Source organism: Anolis carolinensis, chromosome 3, assembly GCF_035594765.1.
Source record: "Anolis carolinensis isolate JA03-04 chromosome 3, rAnoCar3.1.pri, whole genome shotgun sequence".
In the NCBI taxonomy this organism is placed as follows: domain Eukaryota; kingdom Metazoa; phylum Chordata; class Lepidosauria; order Squamata; family Dactyloidae; genus Anolis; species Anolis carolinensis.
In genome coordinates, this window is record NC_085843.1 from 281,603,784 (window position 1) to 281,621,434 (window position 17,651).

General features: G+C 40.7%; 1 protein-coding gene across 2 annotated transcripts in view; it reads right to left on the bottom strand.

Moving 5' to 3' along the window:
• The window catches only part of dis3l2 (DIS3 like 3'-5' exoribonuclease 2), a 242,595-nt gene that overhangs the window by 172,877 nt on the left and 52,067 nt on the right, over window positions 1–17,651 (bottom strand). For both annotated transcript variants that reach the window (XM_008117855.3, XM_008117854.3), the window contains exon 6: window positions 13,847–13,948. In XM_008117855.3, coding sequence (XP_008116062.2) covers window positions 13,847–13,948 — 102 coding nt within the window. The remainder of the gene's footprint in view (window positions 1–13,846; window positions 13,949–17,651) is intronic.

The following is a 17,651-nucleotide window of genomic DNA, read 5'->3' on the forward strand; positions in this document are numbered from 1 at the left end:
AAAACCTTGCTAGGTCTTACTTTCAGGGGAGGTCTTATATTTAGAAATTCAGCAAAACCTCTACTAGGTCTTATTTTCCGGGGATGTCTTATTTTCAGGGAAACAGGGTACAAGCTCCTTTTCCCTTGCTATAACTCCATGTAGAACACCATGCCAAGCCAATACCTAGAAAGAACACAGAACTGATAAACACACGTTGATAAGATAGCAAAAGCCATAAGAAGGTTTGGAATACCTGCTGGAATACCCTTAAGTGAAACAGGTCCCTTGGGTTTGGAGGAACAAGCCTCACAGAGAGAGCATTCCTCACAAAACACGTGCTTATTCATTTCTACTACTCTCTGATGGAACAAATGCCTTAGGGGTTTTTTTCCCTCTCTTACAGATGATTAAGCAGCTCTTCAAGACGTTCTAATCCAAAACAAATTAAGGTGGCACCGTGCACAATGCATACATCCGGTGATCAACACCAGGTTGACAAAGGAACAATGGAACGTCTGGCAGAGAACAAAAGGTCATCAGCCAACGGAGCAGCCTGCTTTATGAGTTCTTCTCTTGCCATGGCAGAAAAAAGGGCACCTGTGTTACTGCTGGATTGAACAAGCTGCCACCAGGTAGGATTCTGACTTCCGTTTGTGCTGCCAGAAAAATGCACGCAGCTTGGCATTAAGGAAGCATGCATGGATGCACACGCATACACCTGTATTTACAGCTATGGAGGGTACTATGGGAAAGTTCAGTAACAGTAGTCTGGTGCCTTTCTGCACAACAGCCACACTGTAGCTTGTGCCAAATTCAGCCAGTCTTTGAGTCTGATGCCTGATGCTATCGCACAACCACCAAGAAGATATCTGCCTCCTTTTCCCAAAGATAATCTTAAAGTTTATCTTAAAGTTTTAAAATAGTTTGGTTTTACTATGTATTTTAACCTTGTAACTTATATTGTTTTTATGTACAGTACAGTCTCACTTATCCAACATAAACGGGCCGGCAGAACGTTGGATAAGCAAAAATGTTGGATAATAAGGAGGAATTAAGGAAAAGCCTATTAAATGTCAAATTACGTTTTACAAATTAAGCACCAAAACATCATGTTTTACAGCAAATGGACAGAAAAAGCAGTTTAATACACAATAACGTTATGTAATAATTACTGTATTTACGAATTTAGCACCAAAACTTTGCAATGTATTGAAAAATTGACTACAAAAACATTGACTACTAAAAAGCAAACTATGTTGGATAATACAGAACATTGGATAAGCGAAGGTTGGATAAGTGAGACTCTACTGTATATGTCAACTGTTGTTTTAGGGCTTTGTTCCCATGTAAGCCGCCCCGGGTCCCCTTGGGGAGATGGAGGCAGGATATAAGAAATACATTATTATTATTATTATTATTATTATTATTATTATTATTTTATTATGACACAGCAAACAAGATAGATATGCTGGATTTCGTATTACAAAATCACAAGTCAAACACTTCCCAAGTGTCTAGGACTGTGTGATGTATTATTATTATTATTATTATTATTATTATTATTATTATTATTATTATTATTATTGTATGACACAGCAAACAAGATAGACATGCTGGATTTCGTATCACAAAATCACAAGTCGAACACTTCCCAAGTGTCTAGGACTGTGTGATGTATTTTCGGATGATGCGTGCAGATCCCAGTAGGGTGGCCTTTTGCAGTTGGCAGATCATGATTTTGTCAATGTCTATTGTTTCCAAATACATTATTATTATTATTATTATTATTATTATTATTATTATTATTATTATTATTATTATGTAACATTAGCATGCAAACCTTTTCCTACACATCTCTTTGCTGTGCCAAGGTGGTCTCAAAGGGTTTTTTTCCCACAAATCTTGAAAGGTTCACAACAAGACATTTCTTGGACTATACAATGGTAAACAACCTACAGGTTCAGCACTTTGTCAATCTAATCTGGGCAGAGTTATATTCCTCCCAAAGCAGAACATTCATAATCTGAAAGCATTTGCAGACCTAAATCCCCTTATCACTGGATTTTTTGGGATGCGACTTGCTCAAGGCTAAGCAGTAGGATTCAATGGTCAAGCAGGAATTATATCCTGGCTTCTAGAACTATAGTCCAGTACTCAAACCACTATATCAGACCATATTACAGCAACGTACCCTAAAGCAGAACTTCCTTGGAAGGCAATTTCCTTTTGTTTAAGATATCCAACAGCTAAATGAGCTGTCGGAATTTAAAATACGTCTGAACATCTATCTCTTCCGGCAGGCCTGCCCAGTCAGTTTTAATCATTAATTTTAAACTCATGTCTTGTGTTTTAATCTTCCTTCTGTGTATTTTAATAGATATTTTGTAGAAATAAATTTTGATATGTGTATTTATAGAACGTTTACAATGATTGTGTGTTTTTAGCTATGTTGTAACCCGCCTCAAGCCATGAGAAGAGGTGGGCTATTACTACTACTACTACTACTACTACTTTATTCATTCATGCATTCAATATCCCACCTTTCTGTCATTACAGGACAGAAGACAGCTGACAGCATAGATTAAAATAAAGAACCATTAAGCATCTAAGGGTTTTAAAAGGTTGAATATCTGGTCAACAGCACAGGAAAGGAGTGATTTCTACCTGCTGTGATTCACGCTACAATTGTTCCCTTATCTAAAGAAAGCAGACACAACTTTCACACTCTGTTGTTTTGTGCCTTCAAGCCTTTCTGACTTATGCTGATCCTAAAGCAACCCTTATCACAGGATTTTCTGGGGTGCGGCTTGCTCAAGGTTAAGCAGTAGGATGCAATAGTCAAGCAAGAATTGCACCCTGGCTTCTAGAGTCATAGTCTAACGCTCAAACCACTATACCAGACCATATTACAGCAACATACCCTAAAGCAGAACTTCCTTGGAAAGCAATTTCCTTCTGTTCAGAATGTAGAACCCCCAGTTTTCCTGTCTGGAACTAATAGATTTGACCATGTTACCACCATGCCCTCCATCAACTTCAACGGTTGCTGGTTTAATATTCATGCTCAATTTGGGACCAATGTAAAGACCTTTCTGACAACAAACAACCCGTGGACAAAACATCTGACGAATCAACTTCCCAATAGGGGTTTGCTTGAGAATTCCGCACTGCTTCATCTCCTTTCTATAACAAACTTTTAAAAAAATAGCAGTTGGGCATGTGGATGATGGTCTTTTTAGCCTTAGGTACTTGGGATTTGAAATGGCATCTTAAAGAGAGATTCGCCTGGTCCACTTAATGCTTGCATTAAGCAAGCAATACTTGTTTTCTCAAAGTTTCCAAAGCTTTCATATCTGATGGAAATTTTGCTGCTGTGCTTTTTCCTTCACTATTTTTATTTTTGGCTTAATTTTTTTTATACTATTGTTTTCGACATAGACCCAACTGTTACGCAAACAACAGGTGATCTATTGAATCAGTGTTGATTTACCAAGTTCCCATTGATTCAGTGAACTTACTGTAACTGAAATGAATACCTGGAGGCAAGCCAAAGTTCTTCATACTGATTGAGGTAAGCATAGCATTATCATTTATATTCATATGAGGCGGGAGACTTCTTAATGTCTGTTATCATTCGCTTCCACTGCCTTATAGTAAAGTGAGGGGGAAATGAATAAAGTTTGCACTAAAGCAGAACCCTGTGCGATCGTCAACCAGGATGGCTCAACATGATTTGCCTTTTTATTGCTACATACCAGTTTTCATAGAGGAACACATAATAATGGGAAATTGAGGATCCCACAGTACTTTAAAATATTGATAAGGTTTCCTGCCTGTTGTTGTCACTATTAACTGCCATTAAGCTGAGTTCAACTTAAAATGATTCTGAATGAGAGACCGCCAGGTCCCCTGTTATCAATCTTCCTGCTCAGATCTTGCAGACTCAAGGACATTGCTTCCTTCTAAGACTAGGTTAGCTCTTTTGGCCTTTGGTCTTTGAAATTAAGGGTGACTGCTCTGTTTTAGCAGTCTATGGTTTGAAATTTATTTTAAGCAGTGGTCTTAATTGTTTTAAAATATTTTTTATTTATGCAATTAACGTTTCAAAAGTTTTTATTCTTTCACACTTTGCTCACAAAACTGTTCACATTCTAATGCACTCCAGCAATCCATCCAACCAATAAATAGAGCAAGAGTCGACAAGTGCCATTTCTAAGAATATTTGAAAAGTCACTGAACCTGCTCCATGCACCAGGATTATTTTAACTCAAAAACAATTCAAACACATTTATCAAGTTTTGCTCGTAAAAAGAGCTGGCTCCTGAGACAGGCTGCGTGTGCCAGTTTTCTGCCCAGTACAAGTTTTACAGTAGTTCGACTCTATTTTCTCATAAGGCTGCAGCACGGAAAGGTTGAGTAACCTCGGCTATAACCATAATGTTTATGCAATAATGCATGTACAATTATTTCACAACAGAAGCCGGATTGGTTTTATATCCTCTCCGGAGGAAAAGAAGGAATGTGTTGGCCTCGAGAAATCGTTTGTTCACCTTCCCACTTCCAATTGTCATCTAGTAACACCTGCCATCTACTCAAACTCTTAAAATTCTTACCCTTTGTCTTGCCCACACGGCTAAGTGAAGGACTACAGAAAGGCAGAAGTGGTAAGCTGACACTGTCCAGCACAGGAGGGGCAACTACAGCTGATCCAAGGACTACTTTTATACCCTGGGACCATGGGGGGGGGGGGCATTGGATGGACAAAACATAAAACAAAACAAAGCCCACAAAGTGAATGAAGTGCATTTCTGGTTCTCAAAAATTGGTATTTTTAAAATGTTAAACCTTACAGGGAGGCTTTGGAACATATTTAAAAGACAAATTGTTGCATCTAGAAGCACCAACAATTCCTACTTTGGCCAGAAAAGACTCAATCTTGAAATTCTGGAGAGGTCAAGGGCCACAAAAATATTCACAAGGGACTATGCAGGATCCAAAATGTCATGTGCACCATGGAGTAACAAAAGGAGGAGCTGCCAGACACCTTTGGTATCACCTCTGGTACCCATACTTTTGTAGGATGTTTTCCTTTCAGCAATGATCTGAAATGGTTGCACTTTGATGTTAACAAAAGATCCCAGGTGTCCTTCCAATGGGTGAAACCAGGGCTTATCTACTTATAGATCTGCCCCAACCCCAATGAATATAGAGGGGATTGTGTTCCCACCAAAATTACGCTGCTTGCAGTAACTCAGTTCAGTTCCAGTACTAAAAACACAATCCTAGGTCAAACTGTGTTCAGAAAGTTATATTTTCTTTTTTCTAAAGGTATTGATCTTTCCAACTTGGGTCTAGTTTGTAAATATTAACGTCCTCAGCAATTTTTTTTAAAAAAAGCTTGAACTCTATGGAAATCTACTATGAATTGATCCCAAGCCAGCCAAATTAGCATTTGTAGGATGGGCCAGTTAAGACAGATGCCAAAACCAACTCCAAGGTTAGGCGATTTGGTCGAAAGACTCACTGCTTGCCAATCTAGGACAATTCAAAGATAAGGAGGAAACAATAAGAATTCTTAAATGATTTCACAACACCTACAAAAAAACAATGTTTGCCCAAAGGCCAAAGCGTTCAAAGGAAATTACTCTAAAATAAAAAACGTAATGATCAAATTCTGACAAGGTCAGCTTCCGCTCTCCCTGCCTTTCCTTTATTTAAGTTACAGTTGGCACCACACCTAGATTGGAATTATAATGTTATCTCAACGACTGGTGGGAGACATCCCATGGAAAGGGATGACGTCAGGAACTGGGTCCATCTGAGCCTTTACCAAAAGAGCTGCTTTTCCCACCCGAGCCTTACAAAACCGAACTGCTCATTAGGCTGGGCACTATTTTGGAAACTTCACTGCTAACCTCACCCAAATGAAATGCTGCTCTGATTGGGGATGGCATGGGTGGAAATGGAACCATACTTATTAGCTGATAGAAGGCAGATCCACTCCGCCTTAAATATGGGGCAAAGGGCAGGTTCAAGAGCCGACAGTGGATTTCCCTGTCTGTATTCACCAAGAGATTAAGAATAAAAGAAAGCGGCATTGTCAGAAGTCTGCTTTTATAAGTCATCGCTCCCCAACAAAGAAGTCTGGCAGCCTGGCAGGCAAGGAGGGCATGTTTGTGCAGCTAGCTGTTGCTATCAAGGCCAGATGACTTTTCAGACAACTACATCAAACTCTGGGTTGAATTGTATAACCATAAGAGTTGGAAGGGACCCCAAACTCTTGCAATGCAGGAAGACAAAACAAGGGAGTTTCCAAAGGGTGGCTATCCAGCCTCTGTTCAAAGACTCCCATGTGGCAGTCTATTCCAGCCAAACAGCTCTTACTGAATCTGTTTACCTACCTACCTACTTAACAACCTATTTTTGTATCTAATCACAATGTGTGCCTGGTATCTGCTGATATTTGGTATCAGGACCGCTTGTAGATGCCAAAATCCATGGATGTTTAAGCCTCATTATATACACTAGCATCATTAAAAGGCATCCCTTCTATAAAATGGCAAACAGCAATTCTTTTTGGAATTCCCCAACCTCACCCCAAATATTTTCAAGCCGTGGTTGGTTGAATCCACTGGTGCAGAACCATCGATGTCAGAGGGCTAACTGTATTTAGAGTATTTACATCCTGCCTATCAACCACAAAGCTACCAGTGCAGCATGCAATTAGATTGTTTGACATTTCCTTACCTCCAGGCTCTTGGTGTAAATAAGTCACAACATGCAGGAAAAGGAGATGGTAGAATTGTAAACTGAGTTTAGTAATTAAGTTCCTGGCTGCTCTCCTTCCTCCTCAAAGGCTACATGGCAGGGAGGGGTCAAAGCAGCTACTGGGAGCCCAAGTAAAGCTCAGGGTTTGGTAAAATCTCTTTTCTTGTAATTTCAATCCACAGATTGATGTCCTGGTCCCTAGATTTGCAGAATACAGCTGGACATGATCCAAGCCAACATACGTATATAGGATTTCTCTCTTACTTAGGAAAAACTGTGTTGCTTCCTTGGGATGTAGTCATTGTTTCTTAAGGAGGGGAAAGCAGCAACTTATTGGAATAAGATAAAAGTAATCAAACTGATTTTTAATTTGTTTTCATCTCTTTTGCCGCTTTGGATCCTATATACAGAGAAAGGCAGTTATTAATTAGTTAATTGATTAATTGGTTAATTATCTGGAATATTGCCCAGTCAGCACCATGAGTACTATATGCACTGTAATGTCCTAATCCAAATATTCTTCCACATCATTTGCAAGACAGCTCATAGTCACGCTCTTCAAAATCAGTTTACTGTGATTTTTGATCTTCATTATGTTATTTAAAAAACTTACACAATATAAAACAACTAACAAATGAAACTTTAAAACAATCCCTAGCCCATCCCTACATTCCCTACACTCCACAGCCACAAAGAAGAGCACATTTAAAATTGACATCCTACTCTCCAATCCAAAAAACAGTGATTTTATTGTTAGTGGAGTACATGGGGTGATCATAATTTTTTCAGAGGTGGTCCAATCATAGTGAGTGAGGGAACAAAAGATGTTGTAGTCCCAAAAGGTAACTTTCTCAAATTCTTCTCTTTGTCCAATACGTTTTACTGCATGTCACAGGATGGTCTCCCTTTTCTGGAGCACCTCTATATTCATCATACATTTACCACAGTCCCATCCCATCACTTGTGAACATCATCGTTTTACTTCCAAAAAACATAAGAATGAATCACTGTGTTACAAAGGGCAACTGGAAATGTTATGATTGAGCCTCATGGCTCTGTTACTGGCAGACGTGGGCGTAAGACTCCTCGAGAGTCAGATACTCTCGAGGAGCGAGAAAGAAAGAGACTGCGAGATATCTTTGCAGCACCATCTGACGAAGAGTCTTTTGAGGGGTTTACGGAGAGAATGGAGGAGGGGCTGGTTAGCTCGGAGGAGGATGAGATGGATTGGACTCGGGTGAGGGAGGAATTGGGTGCCACTGGCAATGATGGGATGGAAGATGAATGGGGACCTTCAGGATTAGACCCATGGACAAGCTGGAGGGATGGGACGGGATCCACAGCTGGGGATGCTGTGGGGCGTAGTCAGAGGTGTTCCAGCTCTGATGAGGAAAGTGATGAGGAAACGCCCGGGTTAAGGAGGGCAGCTGATAGTGATGAGGATTTGTAACTGGCATAAAATGAGGCTTGGGAGCAATTGCAAATTGCGTTGGGCAAGGTAATCTGGACGAACGCTTGGGATCTGTGTGGGACGCTTTCCTGAAGACTGGTGTGTTTTCGTGTGCTGATACGTAAGTTGTTTTGGAATTTGGGGTCAGACGGCGGGAGGAATTGTGTGGGCTTTTGTTTGTGCAAACTTGTGCTTAATCTCATTAGCTTTGACCTTCCGTCGTCTTCTTGACGGACGCCATCTCCTGCTTTGGATTTCGGACTGAACTGACCACGGCTTGACTTCCCCCCTACTCGGACTTGGTGAAACTACAAACGTCTGCTTCTGGCTTGAACTACGGAAAGGAACTGGGTCTACTCTACTGCTTCAATCCTCGGCTGATCTGTGTGTATTGGAAATCTTGCCTGCTGTGTGGAGGAGTGACTCAAGTTACTCAAAGCACAGTGCTGGCAGCAGAGAGGAATCTGCTGCCAATTAATTGCATTCTTTTGAACACTTTGTTCCCCGGCTTTTGTTTTGTTTATCTCCAAGCTGAAGCAAGCTGTTTTGTTTTTACCCGGATTAAACTCCGGTTTAATCCGGTTTATCTTTTGAACGTTTTTCCTTGCCCCTTTTTGCTTTTAAAGGCTAATACTGCCTGGCCCTTGTATTTTACGGGCATTTTGAGTTCTGTTATCCAATAAACTCTGTTATCTTTGATCTTGTGGCGTTCTGTCTTTGACAGGAAACATGGAGAAAGTGAGTTGATTCCTGATTTCAATCCAAAATTTAAATAACTTGTCAAACCTATTTCTTCTATATACGATAAGGACCTGGGAAGGTTCCTTTAAAGTTCTGGCTAAAACTAGGAGAAGCTTTTGAAATGTAAGGCATTTAACTATTACTGGTGCTGAGATGTGCAAAAATGTGATATGGGAAATATCCTTCTGCTTCCATACACAGATTTTCAGGCATCCTGAAAAATGGGAAGATGGACCTAGACAACACAAGAGAATCCTGTAGGCATGACCTGCTTAACCCCATGTCAACGTAGACAATGTCCTCATTAGCCTCCAAGCTATGGGATACCCCTTCCTCATTAACCTCAAACTCACATGGGGACCCTGCCCACTTCCTAGTTAATAATGACGGAAAGGAAATGTGTGCCTGCTAATGTCGCCTGCCACACCCTTCGCCCTGAGGAAGTGATTGGGAAAAGCTACACCTTCCCTCTTCACCACCACCACCCTCCTCCCCAAAGGAACACTAGGCTGTCAGAGCTATTGAAATACTGAAATTTGCTTTCCCACATCAGGTAAGAAATGACTGAAGCCTTTTACATGGTGGCTTCCATCTTCAAAATCTTCTCACCAAGGCGGCTCACTTGGTAGCCAATCTGGAGTCCTTTTGGCACTAAGCAAAGATCTCTCTACTATAACATGATTCCTGTTTCTGCACTTTATCCACCTCCTTCAATTTTGTTTTTTCTCGTTACTCTTATAGATATACAGTAGGATGAAGTGGTGTAATCTTGGCCTATGTTCCTTGCTATTAGCCACACTTCACCCCTGACTTTGTTATTTTTATTATGTGAGCCCTACTCTAGCCCATACTGCCGTCTGGTCCGATTCAGAAATTATACCCATTGATTGCACAATAATTCAATGGAGCAATCTGTAATTTGCTTTTTGCATCATCGGCTTCATATTGTTTTAAAAAAATTAAATTTTTTTTAGTATGTTTAAGTTGCTGTTGTGACTATTGGCTCGTTGTATCTTGTATGATATATGTTGGTATTGAATGTTTACCATGTGTAAACTGCTCTGAGTCCCCATGGGAGATAGAGTGGTATATAAATAGTTTGTTGCTGTTGTTGCCCAACCTCCTTTGAATAAGTCTGTAATTTGTGTCTGCGTTGCCTTTCTAACATTCTAGTCTCCGCTGTTGTGATTTTCTTTTTCTTTATTTAACTGACTGGTGGCCATCATTAATTGAACAGTAGTCACCAAGAGTGCACTAACAAAGGGCAAGATGTGCCAAAGGACAAGCTACAGAAGGGGGAACATCCTGCTGAAACTGGACTGAGTCTGCTTGAATAAACGCAATTCAATACAAAATAACGACTAAGGTGCAGGAAAGAGAAAAGAGAAAGTGTTAGGTTTTGGAATGGTCTTCTAAATCTCATCGAGTTCCTTTTTGGCCTGGAAAACTACAACTTGTCGATCATCACCCGCTTGGCCACACTCAGCCCCCAGAAGGTTGGTCTGCTTTTCAAGAAAAGACTACTGAGTTTTAAGGGATTTTTAGTCAGCCCTCCAAATTTATGGGTTTAAGTTTTGACAATTTGATTAGCTGCAGATTTTATTAATATGGTCTTTTTAGGAACCTCTAGCTTCTCCAGTACAACTCTAGTCAACTTCTACAACTGTGTGGGAAGACCTCGAGATTCCTAGAGAGGTGTTCTCTCAGATTTAAAAGTAATGGTATTGTATTTGCAGTTGGCAGCCCTGACCTCAATGAAAGTGGAGGATGGACTGCATCTATCCTGATGTCTGAGTTAACTTAGCCCTCGAAATTCTTCATTACTGAGAAACTCACAATGAATTATATTGTTATTGTTGTTGTGTGCTTTCAAGTTGTTTCGTACATGTGGCAACCACAAATTATCACAGATTTTCTTGGCAAGATTTGTTCAGAGGAAGGTATGTCTTTGTTGCCATCTGAGCTCAGTGTGACTTGCCCAAGGTCTCCCAAATGGAGTCCAACACTCAAACCACTATACCAGGCTAGCTCCTATAGCCAATTATAGCTTTACTGTATTTTGGACCATCTGCCCAAGGCAAGGAGGTTTGAATAAGACAAGCTCAAGGTCAAAGAAAAACAGCTTTTTCCCCACTTGTTAATGCACACAAGCAGCTGCAGGAAGCTTGTTATCCCCCCTCTCCCCGCCCCAAATGAACACTTGGATCCAGCTGCCACTTGCCTTGAGACTGGAAAGCAGAAGGGAAACACACTCTGGACTTTGGCCTCAGACCAAGGGACCAAGAGTTGAATGGGTTGGGGTTTGTATGTGCATCACTACAACTTTCCATGAACCATCTTGGAGACCAAAATGAGAGTGATAACTCTAAGAATAATAAAATAATTAAAGTATCTTGAACATCACAAACTCCCTGTCCCTGCTTTTAATATTACCTGAGCAGGTTTTATATTTTGCTGGCCAAAGAGAGCTCCTTATTTGCTTTCTGGCAACTACCTGTAGCCCCGTGAAGATTATGAGTGCAGGACCCCCTCCACTCTTAATCCCTCACACTTGTTTAAGGACAGAAATTTTATTCTGTTGGCTGCCATCATCCCTATCACATCATAAACAATGATGAGGGATATTGGGAGATACAAGTAATCAGTCTCTGGCAGATTCAAATGCCCCCCAAAAGGGTAAGAAAGATGCGCAAATATCATTTTGATAAATGTGAACACAGACCATCTGATTGGGGTAACAGGTAAACAGACTTTCCTGCTACAAGGCACAGATTCCCAAACATGCATGTAATGTCATTATCTTGCTAATGAATCTGTCTCAAACCTCCACACTGGCAAAAGAAAAACAATTCCCAGAAAAATTAGTTCCATGAGAACGAAAGATGAAGATAGGCCCCGGATGACAGCCGTTATATAAGAGATTGGATTAACAATAATCTAGCGTAATGTGTCCCTGTTTTAAGGAAAGGCTTGGAAAGAGAAGGCTGTGAAACAGACATTGCAAGAAAATCCGGTTGTGAAAGGAAACAAACAAGCTGTTGTATCCTGAAGACACCCTCCAAACAAACAACCAGGACAGGTGTGGGGAGGAGGAAAAATAATAGATTGAAGTCTTGCATTGGCTTGCCAACTGGTTTCAAATCAGCTACACTCCTCCAACACTTCCCTTCCAGCATCTTAAAGCGGAAGTCATTTAAGTGAAATCAACTGAAACCTAACAACCGTCTATTTTGTCTGAGCAACCCCACCGCCCCAGGCTTGTTTGACACACTCTCAGGGTGGAATTAACACCTCGACACATGGGACAATTTAGGAAAGCACATCCCTCTCGCCTCTTCAGTTTACCAATTACCTAAGGTTTGGCTGGTAATCTCAGGATGAGACTGCAGTATTTACAACCAGACAAACACATGGAAGAACCCAAACAAGGGTTTCTATGCAATTATGCTCTGGGAGACAAAACGCTGAAGCAAGTGAGCGGCCAATGCCGCAGGCAGTGCGAAGCTAAGAAGGAGCTCTAGGCAAACTCTAGAGCTCCTTCCTGGCTTCACGGATCTCTAGGATTTGCCAGAGAATAATCCATGTGCAGTCATCATGGCCACACCATACATGGATCCATCACAACCAAGGTTTGGAACACACCGTGAGCATTTCAAATTTTTAATAGTCTAATGAGCAGCTTTCTTGACTCCAAGCATTTTCTTTCCTAGAATGAAAGCTAATAGAGAGTTCAAGGCTTCCTTTGAACAGAAGACAGCACAATGTGAACAGGCTATGTGCTAGACAAGAACTTGGGAGTTGCCATCCAAGAAATTAACTTTCCTAAGCACTGCAAATAGGACAAAGGGGATGTTGAACATCAGGTGAGCTTGCTGGATGTGATCTCCTCAAAACGTATACATCTGAGTCAAAATCTTGGTATGGCATGCTCGTAGATGAAACACTTCTTAAAAGGAAAGCTGAAGTATCCTCAAAACAGAAGAGCAGAGGTGGCTGGGCTCAAGATGATAACAGGAAAGCAAACTAAGAGGACAACACTCAAGATGATATAAGCAACTAAAGCTGCCATTTCAAACTCCTACAGCTGGGATAGGGGAAGATGTACGCAACAGAGCAATTGTGTGGTACCTTAGGAAAATTATACATTTATTTATTTACGGTATTTTTACATTCAAATGAGAAAAGGGGTTCTCTGTTTTTTACTTCCTTAAGTTGCACAAAAAGTCTTACTGCAAACCTTCTGCCCTTTCCCTTTGTGAACCAAAGCACACATGTATACATGTGTGTGCATGCAAACACACAGCAAGCACAAAAGATCTTCAGGCAAAGGGTAAGCCTTAAACATTGTAGTAATAACAATAACAATAATAATAAATGGCTAGTTGAGCAAAAAGATGCATACTAATTCTTTTCATTTGAAAAAATTGTGCAACAAGACAGCAGCTGTCGCCATTTAGCTGTGCAATTTACGCAAAATCATTCTTGAAAATGCAAAACACCTCTAGAGACAGCCAGAAAATTTCTCGCCTGTCTAACAAGGAAGGAGAAAAATTGTGTGGTTTCTTATTCCCTTATGTGAGAATGAGGCAAGCAAGGATTTTCAGCCTCAGTACTACAATACAATATTATTAAAAGATCCAGAGTTTCTAAATATGGAGTCCAAAATGAAGTCAAGAGTGTTGGGAGTGAAAAAAAGGAACATGGGGACAGGCAGAGAAAAAAGAAGATCATCAGAGAAGTCGGGCCAAATATTAATGAAAAGCTTTGCCAGTAGGACAGCAGCTCACCAGGGTGATATAATCTGAAAAACAGCAGCAAACAACAACTGCTGTAGATTGGATGCAAGAAAGACCTAAAATAGGTCCCAATCAAAGTAACATTGTTTAAAATTATTAGAGCACTGACCTTCCCCTCTTCTTTTGGAAGTAGCTTCACCACCACAATATCCCCATTCAGGGCTCGGTTGCGAGCAACAACTCCGTCAATGAAGATATCCCGAGTGCCATCCTGGAAAAGAAAAAAATTTGTTAGAGCAGGGGTGTCAAACCCATTTTTATCAAGGGCCACATCAAATGTATGCTTGCCTTCAAAGGGCCATTAAATATATGGGAAGAGACTCCATGGATACAGAGAGCAACTATAGTTTGTTTTGTTTTTTTAAGTAGTGGTTGGTGCTCTTTGTTTTTCATCCAGTTTGGGTTCACAGATGTTATTGAGCAACAACTCCCATCACTTTGGATTATCTACCATGCGGAGTGGAGATAATGGGAATTGCAACTCAGCAGCACTTGTGGCACTAAGGTTGGGGACAGGTCAAAGGGTATCATATCCACAAGCTTTATATCTAAATCCAAACTCCAGTCTCCTAACTAAACAGAACAAATCGAGCCTTCAAGGTGTTATTATATTCTAACTCTCCCATCAGTTCTAGTCATGATGTACTCTAATGTTGAGGAAGACAAGAGGTGGAGTCCAGCATCTGGAGGAGGGCCACATAAAATGGCATGGTGGGATGGATTTGGCCCATGGGCCCTGAGTTTGACACGTGTGTCTTAGAGAAAAGAAAATGTATCTGGAAAGTCTGCAAGGACAGTGGCTCACCATTCTAATGATAACACATTATTTGCCCTTTCTGATCTGGAACCTGAGTAGAAGATAGGAGACTGGTCCCCAGAGTCTTCCGCAGGTGTCCTGCATGATTTATCCAAACCCATGGACAATAATCGGTTTTAAAATATGAGTCTTCCAAATCTGAAAATCTATTACCATGCCTGTCATTTGACATGGCTGCAGAACTGGTTAACACTGAGAACCAAAAACATTATTGGAACTAGAAAGAGCTGGCCTGAAATTTAGGATACAGACTTATCTTTGGTATGACAAGATAAAAGCAGATTCAGGTTTTAACAATCACTTCATAAGGAGATCACTACACCATGTTTGAAATGAATATAAGAACAGGTTTTGTTCAAAGATGGCACTATGGTATTCTTCACATGAAGCTTTAGAAGGAAAATGGTTGACTTACAAATGTATGGCAACTCTAAGGCAAACGTCTTACAGGGTTTTCTGGTGTTGGGTGTGTGCGACTTGCCCAAGGTCACAAAGTGGGTTTCCATGGTAGAGCAGGGAACTGAACCCTAGCCCAACACTCTAACCTCTAGAAATGTAATAACTCTAGAAATGTAAACCCCAAGGAGTCACATGGGAGTGCTTTGTGCCTACAGAAAGATAAGTCATCAGTTGGAGGAACTAGAAACGAATAGCACACAGTAGTGATGGCTACCATACATAATGCCTTTGTAAAAGAGGCAACACTTCTAAGCAAACTACTTGTGAAGACACCTACAGATAGCCAAACCACCAGCAGCATCAGGCCTCCTCTTGACCTTGCACTGCCATTTCGCACAGCAAATGATCACACCACACTGGATTAGACCAAGGGTCTATAAGATTCAGCTTTCTGTTCATACAATTGCTACCCAGTTGCTTACTGAGAGATCACAAGGAAGACATTAATATAACCACAGCCTCTGTTTCACTGGAAGGGAGAAGTAGCCATTCCGTCTTGTACCTGATGGCCCCATCTTCCTTGAATTTATCAAATCTCCTCTTATCCATGCCCATGTTGACAGCCTGACATTGTGATGGGTCTTCTGTGCCTCCTCTATCTTCACTATTTGTGGGATAATCCCACTCAATTCCAGTATTGTGAAAAAGAAAAAGAGGTGAACTTTCTTCCTATCCACTTTCTTCACGCCATGGTTTTATATACCTCTGTCATATCTGCCCTCACTCACCTTTTCCTCCCTAAGTTGATAAAGAAGTTAGTTCCATTCCCTCAAGCATTTTGGCTGCCTTTTCTGCATCTTTTCCAGCTCTACAATACCATTTTTCAGATGCAGTTGCACATGACCTATTAGATGTGATACCACCATGGGATTGATACAAGGGTGCGGCAATATGGGGAGGTTTTCTGTTCAATTCCTTCTCTAATTGAGCCAAAGATGGAGCGTGTCCCTATGCAACGGGGCCCCTTTCATGACTTCATGGCCACAGTTGCTGTGAGCTTGTCAACGGCCTGCAGCTGGCTTCCCATGTCAAGAGCCAGAGGGGCTACAAGCAGAAACCCTCCGTTCTGTGCCATAGTTCTCCAGCTGATGAGCCATAGAACTGCAGTTTGGAGATTCTCCTTAGGCATTACAATATTACGATTATGAACATTACTACGATATTAGTATTAAAGTTGGACACACATTCATATCTGTGGTTTCACTAACCCACTAACCTTTCTAGGTATTTCAGGAGATTCTATGCTATGCTTCCTCCAGAAGTTACTACAGAGTTGCACTGAAGGACCTAGAAAAGATGATACTTTTCCAACTGGACTCTGTGATGTACTATTTACTAGCATTTGGTCCTATCCAGTTTCACATAACTGTGGTCCAGCCAGAAATATATCACCCACAGAGATGAGGTCTTATTGTAATATTATTATTGTTAAAATGATTGTAAATAATAATCATTTTAGTATCACCACTGCTACCCACCAATCTTTTTCTCATCACTGAGACTAATGCGTACACATTTAAACAAGTTCAATATATCTAAAATATACAAAAGATACACTAAAATAGAATGATAATATTTATAATATTAAAACTATTACATTTAAACATACAATTAAAATCATTAGAATATTATTTAAAAGAAGGTAATTAAAGCAAGATAGCATCTTTTTAAAAGTACTTTCTTTAAACCTCTTCAGTACTAAGATCCTGCCAGATTGATTTTAAGTCTTTGCCTACCACTAGAAGGACAACACTGTCACCTCCTTGGAAAGGGCATTCCCACTAAGAAGGTCCTACTTTGTGTCTCCAACAGCCATTCCTGTTCTCCAGCTCTTGATTGGATTCATTTAACCAGGCTCTTAGACAGGAGAAACTATTGTATTTCATGAAGTTTCAATAATGGGTTTTTAAAACCTGTTGTGAGCTACTCTGAGCCTTGAACTGGAGGGGAGCAGAGAGAAGATGGGATAATGATGATAAGGACAACAACAGAGTTCCAATTTGGCCTAACTTGAGGACCATTCTTAGCACAGCAGTGACCATGCAACATTGACTTCTGGCTTTGCCTCCCAACTTCGACTCCTTGTCATAACGCCTTTTTACTCTCTAACTGAACTTTCTTCCTCTACTCCATATGATTCAACAAAGTGAACACTCCTCTATGCACTAACTGCAAGGACCTTGTTCTGTAGCTGCCCTCAACTGACTCTCAATCTCTTAATACAGCTTCCGGCTAAGGGTATCCTTGGCCAAAGAACTTCCTGGCCAGCAGAGCATTGCATTCCTGCTTCTTGGTGGGGGGTTGGACTAGATGGCCCATGAGGAGGTTTCTTCCAACTCTATTATTCTATGATTCTATGATTCTATGCCCATTCCCTGGAAAAAAGGCTTTCCCATCCCTTCCATTACAGATATCCTCATGGCCCTGCTTCCTGGGTCGTTTTTACACTCTGAGATTCTGGCACTTTTGTACCATTTTAACTTCAATGGTCCCATTATATGGAATCCTAGGATCAGTACTTTCATAGGGTATTTAGAATTCTCTTCCAGAAAGCCCTGGGCCCTCATCAGACTATACATTCCAGGGTCCCACAGGACACAGCGGTGGCAGCTGTGGCAGTATCACAGTGCTATCATTT